The 21,540-nt window shown below is 38.7% G+C and overlaps 1 protein-coding gene across 1 annotated transcript; it reads right to left on the bottom strand.

Moving 5' to 3' along the window:
• Positions 1-10,867: 10,867 nt before the first annotated feature.
• LOC131190903 (olfactory receptor 1F1-like) lies at positions 10,868-16,402 on the bottom strand (the record flags this gene model as incomplete). The annotated part of the gene is made up of 2 exons (XM_058168436.1): positions 15,501-16,402; positions 10,868-10,898 (listed from the first exon to the last, which is right to left on the bottom strand). Coding segments are annotated over exons 1-2 (933 nt in total), but the record flags the coding sequence as incomplete, so codon positions are not given.
• Positions 16,403-21,540: the final 5,138 nt, after the last annotated feature.

The following is a 21,540-nucleotide window of genomic DNA, read 5'->3' on the forward strand; positions in this document are numbered from 1 at the left end:
TTTTCCCTTTATAGTGTTTTATCCCAGTGTTTCATACACTCATTCCTTAAAATGTTTCCCATTTCTTCATGTCTGGTAAAGGAGAATTTCTTGAAATCAATTTTGTTTGGTTGCTTTTACTGATTAAGAGCTGGAAACATTTGCTGCTAAAGCAATATTAAGTTTTGACTGATGGCTGTATAAGATCCCATTTACATTGCACAGAGTGGAATGTGATCTGTAATTATTACCATACCAGTATCAGTCAAAGATGAGTTATACTGTAAAAGAGATGAAACAAATCTGCCTATACATTTTTTATGGACTTGTGAATCCATAAAATCATAACCAATTTTTCATCCCATCCTTTCATTAAGTTCAACTTAATATATTAAGTGAACTGAACTGAATATATTATTCTTGGTTACTTTTCACTGGTCTAGAATTCTAATTCGGACCACCCTTTCCCCCCAATAACTTCACATTCTGCAAGTTTTATGAGCGTTACAAAAAATGATTGTAAATCTGAAATGTGTATGATACTTAAAGGTAAAGGTTCCCCTTGCATGTATGTGCTAATTGTTCCTGACTCTAGGGGGCAGTGCTCATCTCCATTTCAAAGCCGAAGAGCCAGCACTGTCCGAAGACATCTCCGTGGTCATGTGGCCGGCATGACTAAATGCCAAAGGCGCACGGAACGCTATTACCTTCGCACCAAAGGTGGCCCCAGTTTTTTACTTGCAATTTTTACGTGCTTTCGAATTGCTAGGTTGGCAGAAGCTGGGACAAGTAATGGGAGCTCACCCCGTTACACAGCACTAGGGATTCAAATCACTGAACTGCCGACCTTTCGATTGATAAGTTCAGCATCTTAGCCACTCAGCTCTAATATATGATGCTTAGACCCATGGGAAAAAACCCTTTAATAAAAATAAATCACCTTTTTATCACCCAAATCTCCTCACTTTTAGAGAGTGTACAGCTATAAAAGATAACCAGATGACCTGTGACATGTTGGGACCCCATTTTAGAGATATTTCCTTACCAAATTGAATACCTTCAACAATGGTAGAGTTTCTAATGTACGTGAAAAAAAATTCTTTAAGATGCACAGATATATTCAGAAATGTTTCTGCCTTGAAAGTAGCCTATGTTGAACTGTATGGTATAGTCAAACATAAGCAACTGGCCATAGGAAATGTTTGATGATATTTTGTATTATGTGATAAAATACTTTATGACCCATTTTATCATAAATATTATATAAAATTTGCCAAAGTTTAATTCCATGGGAAACATGAGTCCTGAATTTTGGACACATTCTCTAAGTTAGCCCATTTGAAGTTCTTGATTGAAAAAAAATTGCCCTATAGAGCACTATTTTACCCAGTTAAAGGTTACAAACATCAGATATATGCAGATATATAGATATATAGAGCTGCAGTGGTGCAATGCTTAGAATGCAGTACTGCAAACTATTTTTACTGACTGCTGGATGCCTGCAATTTGGCAGTTTGAATCTCACCAGGCTCAAGGTTGACTCAGTCTTCCATCTTTCCGAGGTGGGTAAAATGAGGACCCAGATTGTTGGGGGCAATATGCTGATTCTGTAAACTGCTTAGAGAGGGCTGTAAAAGCACTGTGAAGTGGTATATAAGTCTAAGTGCTATTGCTATTGCTATATTGATAGCTAACTCTCTAACTTAGAAGAGCTGTTTTCAATGCTTTGTCCTAAACCAGCGGTTCTCAACCTGTGGGTTGCGACCCCATTGGGGGTCGAATGACGATTTGCCAGGGGTCGCCTAAGACCATCGGAAATATGGAAAGTATACTTGCGAGTCGAAGAATTGCGCTCCAATGGTTGACTCCACAAGCCAGCTGCAGGCTCTTCAAATTGGACACTAATGAGCCTGTCCAACACTTGAAAGTGGGACGGGAGTTTCCAAATACTTGGTAAACTTGGATCTAAATTTATGCTGCAATAGCAATAGCAACAGCACCGTTATAAACTTTTATACCGCTTCAAAATGCTTTACAGCCCTATCTAAATGGTTTAGAGTAAGCATATTGCCCCCAAAAAATCCGGATCCTCACTTGGAAGGATGGAAGGCTGAATCAACCTTGAGCTGGTAATAATATTTTTTATTATTTGTTTACCTTAACCTGCCTTTTAAAATATATGTGTAAGTATGTGTGTATTACTCACACAAATACATATATATATATATATACTGTGAGCACCATCTTCCCCTCAGGCTTCTTATTTTCAGAAAAACAATAAGCGGGAGTAATATATGCAGATGCCATCACAAAATAAAAAATAAAATATGATCTAATAAAATGTTATATATTTACACTTACCTGCATACTTATATAGAAAGATGCACACAAACTGTTTATTTACACAAACAATACATTAATTACTTTTTCTCTAAAACACCATGTTCCTATCATAGCTTCTTTATGTTAAGCATTTCTTTCTATCACACAGAGCCACCACTACATTATAGTCAGTCAAAGATGCCTAATTTTAATGATCACATAAATTATAACATGGGGGCTTTTTCTCTTTTTTAATCTCTTTCTTCCCAGAGATTACCAAATTTACAGCATCTTCAAATGTTGGGGGTTCAACTTAAGGGCTGTAAAAAATAAAAGAGTGATACTGAAGCCACAAATCTTTCACCCTCTGGAGTCTTCTTTATTGGAGCAAGAAATTGCTATTTGCATCTAATTTGAATTTCTTGGGCTTTGGCTGTAAATTGTGTCTCTTCTGAACAATTTCTTGAGGGGCATTTCAAGAAATCATGACTTCCCTATTTTCTGGTTTCAGAACAGAAGCTTCCTAATAGCCACTATTTTCTTTACTTTCCACTGATCCATGGAAAATGAAGAGTGGTTTTGTTTTATTTGCATTTCCTGTATGGCAGTGAATATTTTAAGACCTCAAGATCATGTGAAGTATTTGTACCATTGGTAAGACCACATTTGTAATATTTCATCTGGTTTTGGTTGCCATGATATAAAAAAGATGTTGAGACTCTGGAAAGAGTGCAGAGAAGAGCAACAAAAATGATTAGGGCACTGGAGCTAAAACATATGAAGAACGGTTACAGGAATTGGATATGTCTAATTTAATGAAAAGAAGGACTAGGGGGGTGACATAATAGCAGTGTTGCGAATATCTAAGTAGCTGCCACACGGAAGAGGGGGGTCAATCTATTCTCCAAAGCACCTGAGGACAGGACAAGAAGCAATGGATGGAAACTGATCAAGGTGAGATTCAACCTACAGTTAGAACAATTGATCAGTGGAATGATTTGACTCCAGAAGTTGTAGTTGCTCCAACACTGAAGGTCTTTAAAAAGAGATTGGACAACCACTTGTTGAAATAGTATAGGGTCTCCTGCTTGAGCAAGGGGTTGGAATAGAAGACCTCCAACATTCCTTCCACCTCTATTATTCTTTTATTCAAGTTCTGTTTTGAGGGCTGATAGGATATCAGTAATCCAAATCATAAACTACTTCTTCAAATCTTCCCCTGGAAATTCATGGAAAATATTAATATTCTAGGTCTGCCAACAATCTTATTCTTTTCATATTAAAATTCATAAAATGAATTTCTTGTAGCTGCTTAATCCGAGTTGCATTTGACATTATTCCAAATCCTTGAAACCGCCCATTATTCCCTTTAAATCAGACTAGTTTTGTTTGATTCTGTATCTTTAGAACACTGGATAAAGTATCCTTAGGCTGAGACCAGACTGACTCCTTAATGAATTAAAAAAAATATTCTTTACTGAAATTTATTTTATTAGAGCTGCTTTTTATTAATCATTGCCATCTCTCCTTCTAACTACAGGTTCTGTGAACTAAATGTATCATATTTTCCGATTAAGTTGAAAAACTCAGATAACAACTTTTCCTGACCTCTTTGCAAGCATCCCATTCATTATATTAAATTTGAAGGTTATTATTGTTAGATAAAGATAACCAAATAATTCAACTATGGCTCAACAGAGTTCAACGCTTAAAAACTCTCTTCTTCTTTTCCTTTATTGTTGTGTTGTTGTTGTTGTTGTCCTAACCTTGAATCATTTCTTGACTCCTGGTGACTGCCTGGATAATTCCACACAGTTTTTAAAGATTTTTCAGAAGTGATTTACCCTTGCCTGTTTCCTAGTGTTGCAAGACAGTATTCCAAGATCACAAGACTGGCTTCATGTCCAAGACAGACTAGAACTCATGGGCCCACAATTTCTGGCCTGATGCCTTTTTTAAAAAAAATAATAATTATTAAACAGTTTTTAAAAAAAAAATTGGGGGGGACAGTTTTTTTCTTTACAACATTGGCCTGATGCCTTTTAACCACCACTGGCTCTTTAAAGTATTCTGATGATGGTCAATCTATACTCACATCAATGCAAACAGCAATGGGATGTACAGGAAGATAACAGCTATGTTCGTTGTATAACATACTGATTTCAGAATGCTCCTTGTCTCCCACCTGAGTGACAAAACACAGCTTCCAAAATAGTTTCAGTTTCATATGTGGAACTTTGCTGCCCTCTTTTGCACCTGATCATCCTAAACAGAAAAGGAGAAAGACGGAAACCAAGCACTGTGTTATCTAAATGGAATCCTATGTTGCAGGTGAAGATTCAAGCTGTTTATTAAATTACTTCCCTCTCTTAGTCAAAGCAACAATTTGGAATCTAAAATCCTCTTGGCTTGCAAAGGAATTGATGGGTATAGTAGAAATCATCTTCTGGAGGCTTTCAAGAAGAGACTGGACTGCCATCTGTCAGAAATGGTGTAGGGTCTCCCGCTTGGATGGCGGGTTGAACTAGGTGATTTGCAAGGTCCCTTCCAACTCTGTAATATCTGTTAATCTAATCTGTTTTTTTAATCTAATTTTAATCTAATTTTTAAAGTAAAAGATCTGAGACTCACCTTATCAGAAGCTACTAGTTCCACTTCTGAATCGATGGGTGAATGATTTGTTTTAATCTATATGAAAATGAACTGAGAAGATCTTGGTTTCTTTTTCTTTAGATTCTGTAGGAACGTATTCTGAAGCTTTATGAAAAAGAAAAAGATGCCAAAGCGGATGGAATTGTAGTTTTAAAACCAACCAGATTTTTTTTTATATAGTTCTTATCCTTTGTGGTTTGACTGGAGATGAAGTTTCAATTCAGTTGTTAGTTGATTTGTCTCTCCCCAAAAAAAGTCCCCCCCCCCTTAAGCATTCCGCAGTGGGGTTTGTGCATTACTGTGATTCCTTCTAGATTGTAAGTATCTTGATAATAAAACTGCAAACCTTTCATTGGTCCAGGGAATTGTCCACAGGAGTTTAGTCAATGGTGCATACAATTCTAAAGAGAGCTTATTAACTAACCAATTATTGATTTGCCATGGGTTCAGCGTTACATATCTTCCACTCTTATCAACCATGCTCTGAACCGGTAAAGCTAACTAAAACCCCGACTCCTAGATATGCTAAGAATTACAAAGGAAATCCCAAAGTAGGAGTGCATTTGAAGGGGTTCTTTCAGTATTTCTGTAAAAAAAAATATGTAGAATAAGGATTGACAATAACGACCAATTCTCCAGATTTCTAATTGCAAATTATGGTACAGATTTCTATAAAGATTGTGTCCCATTGGATATTTTTTTCAAGAGTATTCTCAACAATGACTATAATTTATGATTACATTTCAGGCAAAAAAGAGGAAGCAAACATGCCTGCTCTCTTTTGAAGCTTAGGGACTGAAGAATAAATCTTAGAGATTTAAAGAAACCCAATAGTTCCTTTCCTTAGTTCGGCGATCATCATATATTTTTTATTGTGATGTCGAGCTTACGGCAGTTATAATCCAAGCTATTCTTCCCCTCCTCTGGGCATTTTCTTAGATCAGGGGTCGGCAACCTTAAACACTTAAAGAGCCACAAAGGTCCTAACTAGAAGCCCCCATTCAATTCTGGAGCCGACCAGAAGTCTGGTTCCCCCACCATAGAGTCTCCTCCTAGCGCTGCATCCTTTTTCCTCTACCAGTCCTAACTGAAAGCCCTATCAATTGTGGAACTGACCAGCAACAGGGAGCTGCAGCAGAAGGATGAAAGAGCCACATGTGGCTCCAGAACCACAAGTTGCTGACCCCTGTCTTAGACTGTTACATAGTAGAACTGGCCCTCACCAAGGCTCTGAGAGTTCTGCTTGTAAGGCTGTTGCTAGTGCTTTGGACAGTAAAATTCCAGTGAAAAGTTCTCTCTTAGGTATATATAGACAACGGTAATGTATTCCATGCAGAAGTACTGATTGTTTTAAATGGGCCAATAAATGCACTTATATTCTTGTTAAAACCAAATCTGATATGGGGCCATTCCTTGCTTGAAATGGCAAATTCTTTTGGGCCTAATGGAAAAAGACCTGGAGAAAAAAATTGGAACTTTGTTACTATATACGATGACAGCAGCAAGATTATTGCATGTACAAAAATGGTAGGACACTTCGATTCCTACCATGGACGAATGGTTGCAGAAGTTGATGGAGTTTGCTGAAATGGCAAAATTGACTAGCTTGATTAAAGAAAAGAATATAAGTACTTTTGTTTCCACATGGAGACCACTTCTGAACTTTGTGCTTGAAGTGGAAAAGAAGAAAGTTTGATTTTGGATTGTACCGATTAGATAGATAGATCCTTATAGAAATGGCTTGTTTATATTATTATGGAAAAACAAAAAGTTGTGATTTGATGTTAATGCCTTATTTTACCGCAACAGAGAAACCCAGAGGCTAATGTTTCTTTTTTTTTTTTTCTACCCTTCCTCACTTCTCTTCCCTCTCCCCTCTTCCTTCCCACCATTCTCCTATTTACTTTTGTATTTGGTAACTTATTTTATCTTACAACTCGATAAAAATGTTAAACAACAAATAAATACAACGCAATAACTGGGAAAAGCACAATCATGATAGGATGATTAGTAACAGGTTTCATGGCGGTATTATTTTCTGCTTACAGGTAGCCCTTGACTTACAGCCAGAACTGGGACCAGGATTTCTACTCATAATTTGAGTCAGACCCAGTTTTAGGACAATTTTTATGGTAGTGGTTAAACAAGTCACCCTGGACGTCAAGCAGATCACATGGTCGTTAAGTGAACCCAGCTTCCCCAATGGACATAGCTTTACTGGAAATCAACAAGAAATGGCGAAGTAAATGTATTAGCTGCTCAATTTCAAAGCAATTCTGACTTCCTCCAAGGTAATGGGTGACAAAGCCTGAGAAAAGTTGTAGTCTTCAAAGTTGTCATTAGATAGTGTTTGAGCAAAGAGAAAAAACTCTATTTCAACACCAGTATAGCTAAATATGAGTTAAATCTATACCTGGGTTTAGAGATGTAAACAAAAGTAATGTAATTAAGCACTAAAAAAAAAAGTCACCATCTTTGTGCCACAATTAAGAGCAAGTGAGGAAGGGCTTTGGGCAAGAGACTGTTATGGCTAATTTCAGATGGAAACATTGACACTTTCCCATCTTCTTAGTTCTTACTTCTCCAACAGCTTTTTCTTGGCCTCTTCCAAGGATTTGATGTAGTTCTGTCTTTCATCAGCAATGATGCTCTTGCTTGCCTCTTGACAACCTTTTCTCCCACTGCCTAGGTTAGCTTCTTCTCTCTCTAAACTCTGAGGTTTTGGCTTAAATGGTTCTCCAAACGGATGAGCAAGACGATGAGAAAATTCCCCAGTAGGGTCCACAGGTAGATAGACAGGAAAACCAGGAAGAGAAGAGTCTGATATTCAGGTCGACCGGAAATCATCAAAAGGCTTATTTCTGCGTTGTCTGATTGGTTCTGGTTGGCCATTTCACAGCTATAAAAAGGAAGGAATCAGAGGTGAAGATGGGACTGAGCTGGTGTAATACATTTTGTCGCTCGCAAGAACAGAGGAGAAGAGTGATACCTGAACAAGGTTAATTATTCCCTGCTAGAATTTTTCAGTTTGGTCGTGTCAAGATGAAATTCAGTAAAGAAGAAGATGTTTTTAAAATATGTTTGTACAATAAATAAATATAGGTAGCCTGTTTCCCTGAAAATAAGACCCAACTGGAAAATAAGCCCTAGCATGATTTTTTTCAGGATGCTCGTAAAATAAGCCCTACCCCAAAAATAAGCCCCAGTTAAGATAATCAGCAGACAGAGGCATTTAGTACTGTATTTTCCTCCAAAATAAGACCTAACCAGAAAATAAGCCATAATGCGTCTTTTGGAACAAAAATTAGTATAAGACCCGGTCTTATTTTGGGGGAAACATGGTAGCCCTCGACTTATGGCCACAATTGAGCCCAAAATCTCAGTTGCTAAGCAAGACATTTGTTGAGTGAGTTTTGCCCCATTTTACAACCTTTCTTGTTATAATTGTTAAGTGAATCTGGCTTCCCCATTGACTTTGCTGGTCGGAAGGTTGTAAATCCCACGAGCCCGGAATATTGCAACTTTCATAAATATGAGTCAGTTGCCAAGCACGTTTTGATCAAGTGATTGTGGGGATGCTACAATGGTCTTAAGTGTGAAAAATTGTCACTTTTTCAGTGTTGTTTAATTTTGAACAGTTTACTAAACTAACTGTTGTAAGTTGAGGACCACAACCTGTACAATAGTAAACATGATTAGCTTCTAATCAAGAGATACTGGTTTTATCATGTCTATATATGTGTCTCTATATATATCCATCCAAATCTAAATATGATGGTAAAGACTTCTTATCATTTAGAGTACACAAATTATATCCATTACCTCAGTGGTGAAATGTAAAATTTGTTACTATCGGTTCTGTGGGCGTGGCTTGTGTGTGTGTGTGGGGGTTAATGTGACTGGGTGGGCATGGCCAACTTTTTTTTCCCCAAACTTTTAAAAGCATTTTTTTTGGCCTTTAAAAGAAAAAAAAAGCCTCTGACGGTCAGGCAACTCAGCTGGGATCATCAGAGGAGCCTTTTAAAATCATTTTTTCTACAACCTTTTTGGCCGAAGAGGTTGTAAAAAATGCTTTTAAAAGCCTCTAACGATCCCAGCTGAGCTGCACAATCATCAGAGGTTTTTTTTTTTTTTACTTTTAAAAGCATTTTTTCGGCCGAAGAAAAAATGCTTTTAAAAGTAAAAAAAAAAAACAACCTCTGATGATCGCATGGCTCAGCTGGGCATGGGCGGGGTGTGGGCAGGGATTTTTGCTACCAGTTCTCCGAACCACCCACCACCATCTCTACCAGATCGGGTGATCCGGTCCGAACCGGGAGCATTTCACCCTTGAATTACCCCCAATATGATCTTTGCAGCAAGATCTATATCTGCCAGTTACCCATCATCCACTGAGATCTGGACTTTCAAGGCTAAATTCTTAGTTTTCTTAGTAATGCAGGAATTTCCTTTCAATTCTTTCCAGTCTAATAACTTTACCTATAATATTATAGACTCTTAATTAGTGCACTGGCTCATCTCAGTCTGGTATCACAACCATTTGAGATTGCTTCTGTGAATTACCGTATATACTCGAATATAAGCCGATCCGAGTATAAGCCGAGGTCCCCAATTTTACCCCAAAAACTGGGGTAAACTGGGGACTCGAGTATAAGCCGAGGGTGGGAAATGAGGCACCTACGGTTGAAACCCTCCCTCCCTCAGCTGAGAAGGCTGGCTCCCCGCCCGCCTCTCACTGCACCGGCAGGGCTTCAGTCCGGTAAAATGTGAAAAAAAGAAAAAAAAAAAACTCGAGTATAAGCCGTATATACTCGAGTATAAGCCGAGGGGCTTAAAAAAAAACAAAACTCGAGTATAAGCCGTATAGACCCGAGTATAAGCCGAGGGGACGTTTTTCAGCACAAAAAATGTGCTGAAAAACTCGGCTTATACTCGAGTATATACGGTAAGTAGCAAATTTGATTTTAGGAGGTACTTCTCTCAGCCTTGAGAGTTTTCCCCTCTAATGAAATTGTTTTTTCTGTGCAAATAAAAACTTAACCTTTTGTTTCTGTTAATTTTAGAAAGAAAGAAAAATGTGATATTGTACACTAAATAATTTGGATCATAACTGGGAGTTGTTCTGATATTGCTGGTTAGAGTTAACACTTAATCTGCAATCCTAATTGCTGGTGAAGGCACTGATTCTCTTCATCAGGGCAATGTAGCATGAAATAGCTAGGGCTCACATGTAATTGAATGGGAGGAACAGATATGATCTTTCTATATATTTGATCTGGACTGGCTCAACATTTAGCCTTTAACATGATTTAGCCTTCCATCCTTCTGAGGTGGGTAAAATGAGGACCCAGATTGTTGGGGGCAATAGGCTGACTCTGTAAACTGCTTAGAAAGGGCTGTAAAGCACTGTGAAGCAGTATGTACTGTTAAGTCTAAGGGCTATTGCTATTGCTATATCCTGAACTCTTAAAACAAAATGATAAAGACTTGCCTTCATTCCACAATATCTTCTTTTTAACTCTGAAATGTGTTTTGTGATTGGAAGATTTATTCCATCTTGAAAACTGACCCAATGATGCTGGGTTTTTTTCTTTAGTTCTTTAGAGATCAATATTATTGCATTATTATCATAAAAGTAAAGGTAAAGGTTCCTCTCGCACATGCATGCTAGTAGTTCCTGACTCTAGGGGGCAGTGCTCATCTCTGTTTCAAAGCCAAAAAGCCAGCGCTGTCTTAAGACGTCTCCGTGGTCATGTGGCCGGCATGACAACACCAAAGGCACACGGAACGCTTTTACCTTCCCACCGAAGGTGGTCCCTATTTTTCTACTTGCATTTTTAATGTGCTTTCGAACTCCTAGGTTGGCAGAAGCTGGGACAAGTAACGGGAGCTCACCCCATTATGTGGCACTAGGGATTCGAACCGCTGAACTGCCGACCTTTCGATCGACAAGCTCAGCGTCTCTTACCCACTAAGCCACCATGTATGTATACATAACAATAATAATTAATTTATTAAATTTATACACTACCCGTCTCCCAGTGAGCGCCTCTTGCTTTTGAAACATACTGGAAGCTTCCTCCATAATTCGAAACCAATACCGAGTCTAACTTAGAAGGATTACTGTTTATTGAGATTGAGCAGGTCTTTTGTTTCACATAGCCATAGCAATAGCACTTAGATTTACCGTATTTTTTGGAGTATAAGATGCTCAGGAGTATAAGACACACATTAGTTTTTGGGAAGGAGAACAGGAAAAAAAATCTGCCTCTGCCTACCAGCATCCATCAGTATTCATCTGGCTGGCGTACTTGCAGCAAGCAGCAAACAGCCTGATTATCGCAGCTTGATTTAGCAAGAACAGCTGATTGGCAGTTGGATCGGCCTCTTGGAATACCACCAATCAGCTGTTCCAGGCTGCGGAGATCAACAGAGCCCATCGCCGCCTCCACACATTGTGTTTTTGAACTCCGCGCATTGCATTCTTGGCCTTCACACACTCCTTTTTAGACCCATTCCAGGCTGCGGGGATCGCTACAGCACATCACCGGCGATTGCTGGCTCCGCATGTTGCATTTTCAGCCTCAGCACATCGCATTTTCAGCCTCCATGCATCGCATTTTTGGCCTCTGCACGCCTCGCATTTTCAGCCAGTTCCAGGCACCGCCACCACTGCTGATCCCCATCACTTGGAACCGGCCAAAAACGTGATGCACGGAGGCCAAAAATACGGCATGTGGAGATGGTGATCGGCAGCAATTAGCAGCGATATGCTGTGGCGATCCCCACAGCCTGGAATGGGTCTAAAACGGGGTGTGGGGAGGCCAAAAATGTGACATGCAGAGACTGAAAATGGACAAAAGGTGGGGGCTGGTGGGTGGGCAGGGCTTCAGCAACATTTGGTGTATAAGATGCACCACAATTTTCACCCACTTTTAGGGGAGGGAATGTGTCTTTGTTCTGACCTAGGCTTCCCCAAAAGCATGAAGCAGAATCCTGGTCCCAACAAAACCCCTTTTTAAACAAACAGTGAATTACTCTCATTCATCTTCAGCAAAATCTTTCAAGGGAGAATTTACGGTCACAGACCTTATCTGGCTTGGAGAGCTGTCAGGCCGATATCTTCAAAACTTGGCAAAGAGTCTTGGAGAGTCACAAACCAATTAGGTGAACTAATTGTCTCCTGCAAACTCCACTCCCCTTTCACTGCTCTTTTATTCCCTCTGGGAGGGCCATTCATCGTCCACCTGTGGCCTTACTCCCAAGTTGACCCTTGTTCTTTAGCTGTTCCCTTCGTCTGGCAACTCTGCACATGCACATACTGGAACAGGCTCCATCTGTTTGTTTGTTTTATTTATTTATTTTGTCACAACAGTATATATAAGCATAAGCATGAAGTAACTATATAATATATAAGCATATATATGAGTATAAGTATGAAATAACTATATAAATTGGATATAATAGAATTAGAATAGAATTTTTTTTTTATTGGCCAAGTGTGATTGGAAATGATGAATGAAAGGAAAGGAAAGGAAAACAGTAGGACAGGAACGGTAGGCACGTTTGTGCTCTTATGCATGCCCCTTAAAGACCTCTTAGGAATGGGGTGAGGTCAACAGTAGACAGTTTTTGGTTAAAGCTTTGGGGATTTTGAGTAGATACCACAGAGTCTGGTAGTGTGTTCCAAGCATTAATAACTCTGTTAGTGAAGTCATATTTTCTGCAATCAAGATTGAAGCGGTTAACATTTGTCTGCCTCACTGATGTCTGATTCTGAAGGCAGCTGATAACTGGCATCTAGCTCTGGCTCCCCCTCTGCCTCCGATGCAGAGCCATCATCAGAGCCTTCTCCAGACTCCAGGACTAGCTCATATTCCTCCCCAACCTCCTCACTGTTCGAATCTGCTGGCGCTGGATTCTTATATTCCGAAAAGTATGGTATATCTTTACAGCCCTTTCTAAGCAGTTTACAGGGTCAGCCTATTGCCCCCAACAATCTGGGTCCTCATTTTACCCACCTCAGAAGGATGGAAGGCTGAGTCAACCTTGAGCCTGGTTGGATTTGAACTGCCAAATAGCAGGCAGCCGGCTGATATAACTGGAGTCGTTCTTCATTCTGCCAGGGTTAGAAAAGGCCACGGGGACTATGTAGCTGAAAATGCAGAGGAGCTCATCTGCCTGCCTTAAATTCCTTAAAACAAGAGGTGGCCACTAATAATTATAACCAATTATATACAATTATAGTCAACCCAAAGGCACAACTTCTGTATGATGCTCAAAGGGCCCCTTCTCCAATTTTGCACCATTAGCATTTGTACAATCCAAATGTCTAAAATCAGCCCCAAATCGTTACTCGAATGACACCCTGCACCTATTGACAAGCGTAGGGTATTGAGGGTAGAGTGGGAGGTAGAGTGGGATGGCCATACTCCACTATTGGTTCAGACTATCCATTTTTTTCTCTTAGGCTTCCCCCATTAACTATGAGTGATTAATTTTTTCAATCCACATGGAAACAGGCAATGGCAACTAATATCTCAACCCTGGGCTTCTCTCCAGATCTTCTGTTCAACATAGAATACGATCAAAGCACTCATAGCGGACACAGAGGGCCAAATGGATCTAGTCAGGATCCCAAATTTATTGGCAGTGAACAGGTACTCTAGGTCTCCTGTGGCATATGAAAACACTGCAGGGGTTTTACTCATGCACACTGTCATGCCTCCCCTCAGCTGTCCTTGAAGACCAATACAGGAAAATTATTGACTCAGAGAAAGAATGACCCTGTAACTCTGGACACAGAAACAATACAGCATGTGCCTCTCAACTGCCTGTACTACATCCATGTTAGTTTCATCTCTCTTTTTGTTCTTTGGGCGTGGCAGGGGATGGATACTGCAAAATCTCCATTCCCACCCCACTCCTGGGGAAGGATATTGCAAAATCGCCACTCCCACCTGACTCTGGGGCCAGCCAGAGGTGGTATTTGCCGGTTCTCTGAACTGCTCAACATTTCTGCAACTGGTTCTCCAGAACCTGTCAGAACCTGCTGGGTTTCACCCCTGCCTTGAGTGGATTAGTTTTGTCTTTGATCTATCCCAAGTAGATTTCATCTCAATTTTATTAAGACCAGTTGCAGTCTCTCAGAAGACCTTCCTTGTGACTGCGATATTTCCAAGAATCATCAGAATACTTCCCAAATTATTCTATAATTAAATACATTTTAAAAATTAATTACTACATTTAAAAAAAATAACACTGGAAATCAGTGTGACTCTGCCTATTTCAGATCTTGGAATTCAAGTAATCATCTCCATTCACAATACCAATCAAATCTATTTGTATGTCTCATTTTATTCATTATTTGCATATTCTTTTTAATTTTTCAAAAAGCCATCGTTTGCAATGTTATTCTACTATTTGTAAATATGGTGAGTTCTACACTGTTCAGTTAGCTCAGTGGACATGTTTTACAGATGATCTTACTTTGCAAATAAAAGAACAGGAATGCTGTTATCATTTATTTATTTATTTTTGAAAAGAGAAAGGTAAAATTCTTAAAAAATTAATACCGACACCCGTTTTTACTAGTTTTTGTAGGGTAACTCTGAGGAAATGGTTTTACAGGGCAATCTTTCAAGTTTCACTCCACAGAAAAGTTATTGGAAATTTTACCTATTAATAGCAAACTCATTTCTAATTGCTAAAACTTTAAATAGTGAGCCTCACACAATAGGGAAGCATCAGCAGGCCAGGAGCAACACCAAGTTTGGAGAAACATCAAAAAGATCTGTATGGAATAGTTGCATGTTCACTGGCCCCAGGAAGCTTGCTAACTTGATGGATTGGGAGGATTGAAAAAACAGGAGGACAAGAATGGAAACAGGCTGGGCAAGTTGGCTGGGATCCTGAACAGGATAGTTCTAGGTGGCATTTGCAACAAATCCCATTTCCCTCAATCGTCCAGTAAATATTTGAATACTGAAGTAAGGAAAATCTTTATTGAGATAGAATATTTTTTTCACACTTATTCAACTTGCAAACATGCTTATCGACCCTATGCACACCAACTGCAACTTGAGCCCAGATTATACCAAAGATGATACGATATGATAACCATTATGGCAACCACTTATTTTCTAAAAATGAGGAATGAGGATCCATTTATTAGAGATGACAGTCAGTCATAATAGCAGTGGTTTCAAGTCATGCCTTCACGTTTCAAATCTAGTTCTCTGTCTAGCAATCCACTTTAATTCTTATAGACAATCACCCCTTAGATTTTGTTCTCCTTATTGTTTCTATAGGTATTCATTAAACAAACATTTAACACTTTATGTGATTTCTGGAACAGGACAGTCCATGATTTATGAATGAAATTACAGTTCTTAGTATAATATCCCAGGTACAAACAAAGACTGGGACATATCCATGATTTACGTTGTTGAGATTTCCTTTCCCTCTCTCACAGAAATGCAGATTTTGAGGCACAGAGAAAGAACTGGAATATGTTGGCTGTTTTTATCCTTCCAATAAATCTTTCCAGAGCAGCTTTTATCTCCATGTTTCTAAGCGTGTAAATGAATGGGTTGAGCATGGGAGTCACCATTGTGTACATGAGAGAAGAAATCATGTTCTGTTCGGGACTCCTGGAGCTTGGCTGCAGGTAGACCCAGCAGAGGGTGCCATAGAACAGGGCTACCACACCCAAGTGAGAACCACATGTGGAAAAGGCCTTTTGTTTCCCCTTTGTGGATGGGACTCTAAGAATGGTGCAGAAAATGCAGACGTAGGAGATCACAATGAGGATAAATGGGCCCAATACATCTACATAGCTCTCAATCAGAGAAATTGTTTCTATAACACTTGTGTCTGAGCACGCCAGTCGTAACAAAGGAAAGAACTCACAGAAAAACTGGGGGATCTCCTTAGAGGAACAGAAAGAGAGGGGGAACATGATCAATGTATACAGCACAGAATTGAGGGATGCCAGGAGCCAACAGATTGCCACAAGTAAGAGGCAGCGCTTGTGGGTCATTCGTAAAGCGTAAAGCAGTGGATGGCAGATGGCCAAATAGCGGTCGTAGGCCATCACAGCCAAAAGATAGTTGTCTGTGTTGGCGAAAGTCATGTAGAAATACATTTGCAGCAAACAACCACTGTAGGGAATAGTCCTGACCTGGAAGAGAAGGTTTTGCAGCATCTTGGGGACAGTCACGGAGGCAAAGCCCACATCTGCCAAAGAAAGATGCCTGAGGAAGAAATACATGGGGGTCTGCAGAAGGTGAACGTCTGAGGAAATCAGCAGAACAATCAGTAAATTCCCCAGGACTGTCAAGAGATACATGGATAGGAAGAGCAAGCCCAGAAGGTGTTGATGCTCTGACTGGAAGGAGAATTCCATAAGAATGAAATCTGATGGGTCCGTAAGGTTCGCTTTTGCCATCACTCAACTAAGGAAAAGGATAAAAAAAAGAAGATGCAGAGATATACAGCAGTTCACTCACTCGGAAGGATATCAGGTTGAATGTGACAAAAGGTAGAAACAGAGGAAAGAAGCAAGACAGGTCATAATATGTGTGTGCTGGACCCCCTCCTGCCTCATTTCAATAGGTAAGGTCAAGGTTTTTGAAACAAAGAGTGAATCAGGCACACCTGAAGGCACATATATGCATCCACGTTGCTGAAACAAAGCAAATCTGAATTGGACTGGTACTTGGGAAATTGCTTCAGATTTTTTTTTTCTGAAGACTGCAGGAGGCAGGTGTTTTTTTCATTCTAGAATAAACATTAAAAACTGAAGAGGACATCAAAGTGATTTTCATATGTTCTGCTTTGAGGTGTACGATGAAAGACAAGCGGATCGGAAAAGCCCAAAAGAAAGCAATTCAAAGCTTGACTTTGTTTCTGTAAACATTCGAACCCACATTACAGGAGTATACTTTAAAAACATTTGTACTTCTTACTGACACCTAGTTACATTACTAAATAACTTCATGTGATCTGACAGCTTTGTTTGTGTACCAGCCTGCCTTACCTGTCAGTGTTATCACTGAAGTCTTTTGTTACTTGAGTCCTCCAAACTACAACATTGTTGTAGGAATTTTCTTATGATTTAACATTTACATTTAGAAACAAAGCCATAGGAAACTTTTAAGATGAGGGAGGAGGTTTGGGGGGGGGGGCTTAAAAAGGAAAGGCATGATGGCTCTGTGCCTTGACACAGATCAAGCAGAAAATAACCTTACCTCATTCATTCCTGCTCAGCCTGAGAATATGTTTCTTTGAATCTTCTTTCCACAAATTACATCCACAACAATGGATCTCTCATTAAACTATTCAAGATGCTTCTAAATGTAACTTTTGACCCTTATGTGTCACCTGGATGGGAAAGATATGAAAGTAAATACATTTAATAATAAATAAACTTGGATATTTTCTATCTAATTAATTCCTTTCTTTTCTTTTGGAGAGCGCTAGATTTCTGTGTTGTATTTGACCTATACCGAGGTAATCCACGGTTTATTTATTATTTATACTTTGTTTATTTAGAAATTGTATTTAAATATCCTATATAACTTTAGCTATTCTACAGTTGCTCTCAACAATGACACTTCCCATATTAAATTGGTTGAATTATTCTACTTCTCTGATGGAATATATGAAAGGCAGAGAGCAGATCAAGCTATAAATCAGTAGTTTGCGAGAAAGTCAAGCCAGACACATTAAAAATGTCGTAAATTTCACATAAGAGTGTATCTATTTATCATATCAAAAGAAGCAAAAGAACACAGAAACTTCTGTGTAGAAAAGTCATTTACAAACCTTTTTCCTATAGAGTAAGTATTCAGGCTTCAGACAGTCCAAAGACTGCAGTTACCCATCAGATTCCACCCAGAGAAGTAAAGAGTACAGTTGCTGAAAGAGAACAGTGAACATGGGAGTAATCCACACATGAACTTGTAATTGTTCCTTTCAGTTAGAGCTTCAATTGTCTAATATAGTGCTATTACCTCTTTGCTTTATGACCTCTGAAAATATTACATAACAAGGAGAGAAGAAGAGAAAGATAGATGGCTCACAATAGTGGCATAACAGCTGCATTTTCTACATTACAAAAAAATATTCCCTTCCTATTCTGCACATCACATGAAGAACAGCACATATCTAAATGCCAATGGATATTTCTATGGGTGTTTCCCATGTAATGGCTTAGGCCACTGGGATCTTGTTAATTCTGACATTGCATCTCTTAGGATTCCTCCATTTAGTCAAGTCAAGAGTGGGCGATCAGAATATTCTAATCTAATATAAACAAAACGAGTAGTAGGTCTGAGTAGAACTTTGATTGATTTTATGATTTCAGACTGATGAGAGGAGAGTCCACATTACAAAATAAACTAGCATGCTAGCAATGTAACCGGGCTAAAATCCTATATCTTAATGGTCAGATTTCTATGTGAAAGGGATACTTTCTTATGAAGCAGAATTCTACTATTTTATTTATTTATTTATTTATTTTATTTGTCACAACAGTATATATAATCATAAGCTTGAAATAACTGTACGATATAAATATAATAATAAATATAAGCATAAATATAATCATAAGTATGTAAGAAATATATGAAATTGGATACAATCAAAGGGAACATTAGGACAGGAACGGTAGGCACGTTGGTGCTCTTATGCACACCACTTACAGACCTCTTAGGAATGGGGTGAGGTCAATAGTAGATAGTTTTGGTTAAAGCTTTGGGGATAAACATATATATAAACATATATAAACATTTGCTCCTAGAAGCACGAAGCTGTAAACACCAGCCTGAAGATGACGAATGAGACTTCGTCGAAACATCTTCCAAACATTTTCCAATTTTACGCAGGAGAAAACCCGAATAACCAAAGACCTACATATATAAACATCCATTACAGTCTATAACCGTGATGGTGAAGTCGGGCAAACCTATAGCATGCGCGCCAGAGGTGGCACGCAGAACCCTCTCTGTGGGCACTCACATTGTTGCCAGCTGCTCTTCTGGTTTCCAGCACCTGCATACGCATGCACATGCACACACACACATTCCGGTTTGGGCGCTCGGTGCTGAAAAGGTTCGCCATCACTGGTCTATAACAATATATGACCTACATGCAGTGGTGGGATTCAGCCAGTTTGCACCACTTTGGGAGAACCGGTTGTTAACTTTCTGAGCAGTTTGGCAAACTGGTTGTTGGAAGAAATTATTAGGGCAGAAAACCGGTTGTTAAATTACTTGAATCCCACCACTGCCTACATGGAATGATCTCACTGTAAATTTGGCTCTTTTCCAATCTTGCCATCCTTAGGCTGAATTTTTGTAGAAAAATAAGCTTTGAAAGCGGTTCTAAATTAGGTAGGTTACAAGGAGCCTCCTAGAATTTGTTAGCTCTGGCAATTCATTTTAGCATCATCAGAATAAATGTTCTGGCTTTGCTAATAGATACCTTTACTCTCATGGTATTGAGACGCTTATTGAAAATAGCATTTACGTTTAACTCTTTAGAACTTTCAAAATAGTTACATTCATACTTAACCTCCTGAACCTCTAAAATATTGGGGTTCGAAGCTGGAGAAAAATCTTGAGAATATCAATAAGAATAAACAAGTGGTTGGTGAAACAAATCATAGTTTTCACTTGAGGTACAAATGACCAGCTATTATGCTGCAAAGGTAGAAGGAAAGAGAAAAGAAGGAAAACAGGGATAGATTCAATTTATAGCATTGATGACTGCACCATTGGAAAACCTGAAAATTTGAGATAGATTGTCATGGAGAATATTTATCTATGTAGTTACTAACAATGGACAATAACTTGATGGCATATAAACAATCACTCAATCAATCATAAATAGCCACAAAAAAACAAAAAACAAATGGGCCATCAGACGAATAAACCCAGAGTCCTCACTCAAAACATAAACGATCAGGCTCAAATTTTTATACTTCAGAGAAGTTATGCAAAGATCAAACTCTCTGGAAAAGTCTATAATCCTGGGAAAGATCAAAGGAAAAAGAAGAGGACAATCAAAAACAAGATAAATGAACTCAATTACAATGGTGATGGGTTCACCACTGGAAGACCTGAAGGGCCAGGCCAGGCCAGGTCCTGGAGAAAATCCATCCTTGTGGTTGCTAAGAGTCAACACCAACTTGACAACCTATAAATCAACCAATCAACCAATCAAGGCATTAATGGGAATCATCAGTTGCATTCATGATTAGCTCCATGTTCACTTTATCACCATGCCCAACGAGAAAGCCTTTCAGAATGTAGAAAGGGAAGAAATGATGCTTCTTTTGCTATTCACTACTTGTGGTATAGCCATAAATAGTGTTAGCAAGGTTCCCACGTGTCTAAAAAGTCTTTTTTAGACTAAAAAGCACATACTGTAATGTACACATAGATGTGAGACTGAGTGATCAATGAAGCAGTAAAAAAAAAGAGGTGGGATGGGTCATAAAGTCTGCTACACAGGTAGAGCTACTCAAAAAATGCACATAGAAGCAGCATGGTGAATTGAATCAAAGGGGAAAAACAAAGAGCCCAGGATTCTGAATCAATTAACCTTGTTGTTGCTGCTGTTGCTACTACTACTACTACTACTACTTTCTTATACTTTTACTGACAAGTCTAAGGGTCTTTTGTCTGTGTATACTTTATGTTTCTGCTGCTTTTATAGATCAGTTTACGTAGTTTGTTTTATGTTATCTTTTTAATTTTCTATGTATTTTATTAAAAAATCAGCCAATTTATGGAAGGGAAGGGCAATTTTATAATATAAAATAGAATACTATAATAAACTATAATAAAATAATTATAATAAAGTATAATATAACCATGAAATTAATATCAGTAGTAGTAACAACAAATTGAAATGAAAGTATATCATTATTAGTACATAAAATAATTTTATTTATTCTGCCCACAATGGAGGAATGGTTGGTAAAAATGACAGAATAGGCAGAAAGGGCAAAATTGACTTGCTTTAGGGAGAAGACTATAAATTATCATTTATTACACAATAATAAAGATAATACAAGTACATTTATCATTGACTAGAAATGATGAACTTTTTGCTGAAAATGGGGGGGAAATGAACTGTTGGCTTATGGATGATAAATGATTAGAAATCATTTCTATTTTCTTATGGGATTATGTTGTCTGACCTGTGTTTGATCTCTAACCCTATTTACCTGTGCATATATCCAAGGGTCCAATTTCCTCCACTTTTAACATCTTCTAGGTACAAATCTGGTATAAACAATTGTATTTGGTTTCCAAAACTATTGTAACATCCTGGATTACACTGGAATTTCTTAAAATTATTTAAGATATGGGTGAAGATGGGGGCCAATTGGTCAGCACAGACTTTTAAACAAGGAGTTATCTTGTCTGGGCCTGGAGCTTTTCCTGGCTTTTGTCTGTGAAATAGGTCCTGCACTTCCTTTTCTGTGATCACTAGGGGTTGTGAACCCAATGGGATGGGGTCAGTTATAGGAGGCTTGGCTGTTGTTGGTGTGTCTGAGATGGGGATTGTGGAGAT

Source organism: Ahaetulla prasina, chromosome 2 (genome assembly GCF_028640845.1).
Source record: "Ahaetulla prasina isolate Xishuangbanna chromosome 2, ASM2864084v1, whole genome shotgun sequence".
Taxonomy (NCBI): domain Eukaryota; kingdom Metazoa; phylum Chordata; class Lepidosauria; order Squamata; family Colubridae; genus Ahaetulla; species Ahaetulla prasina.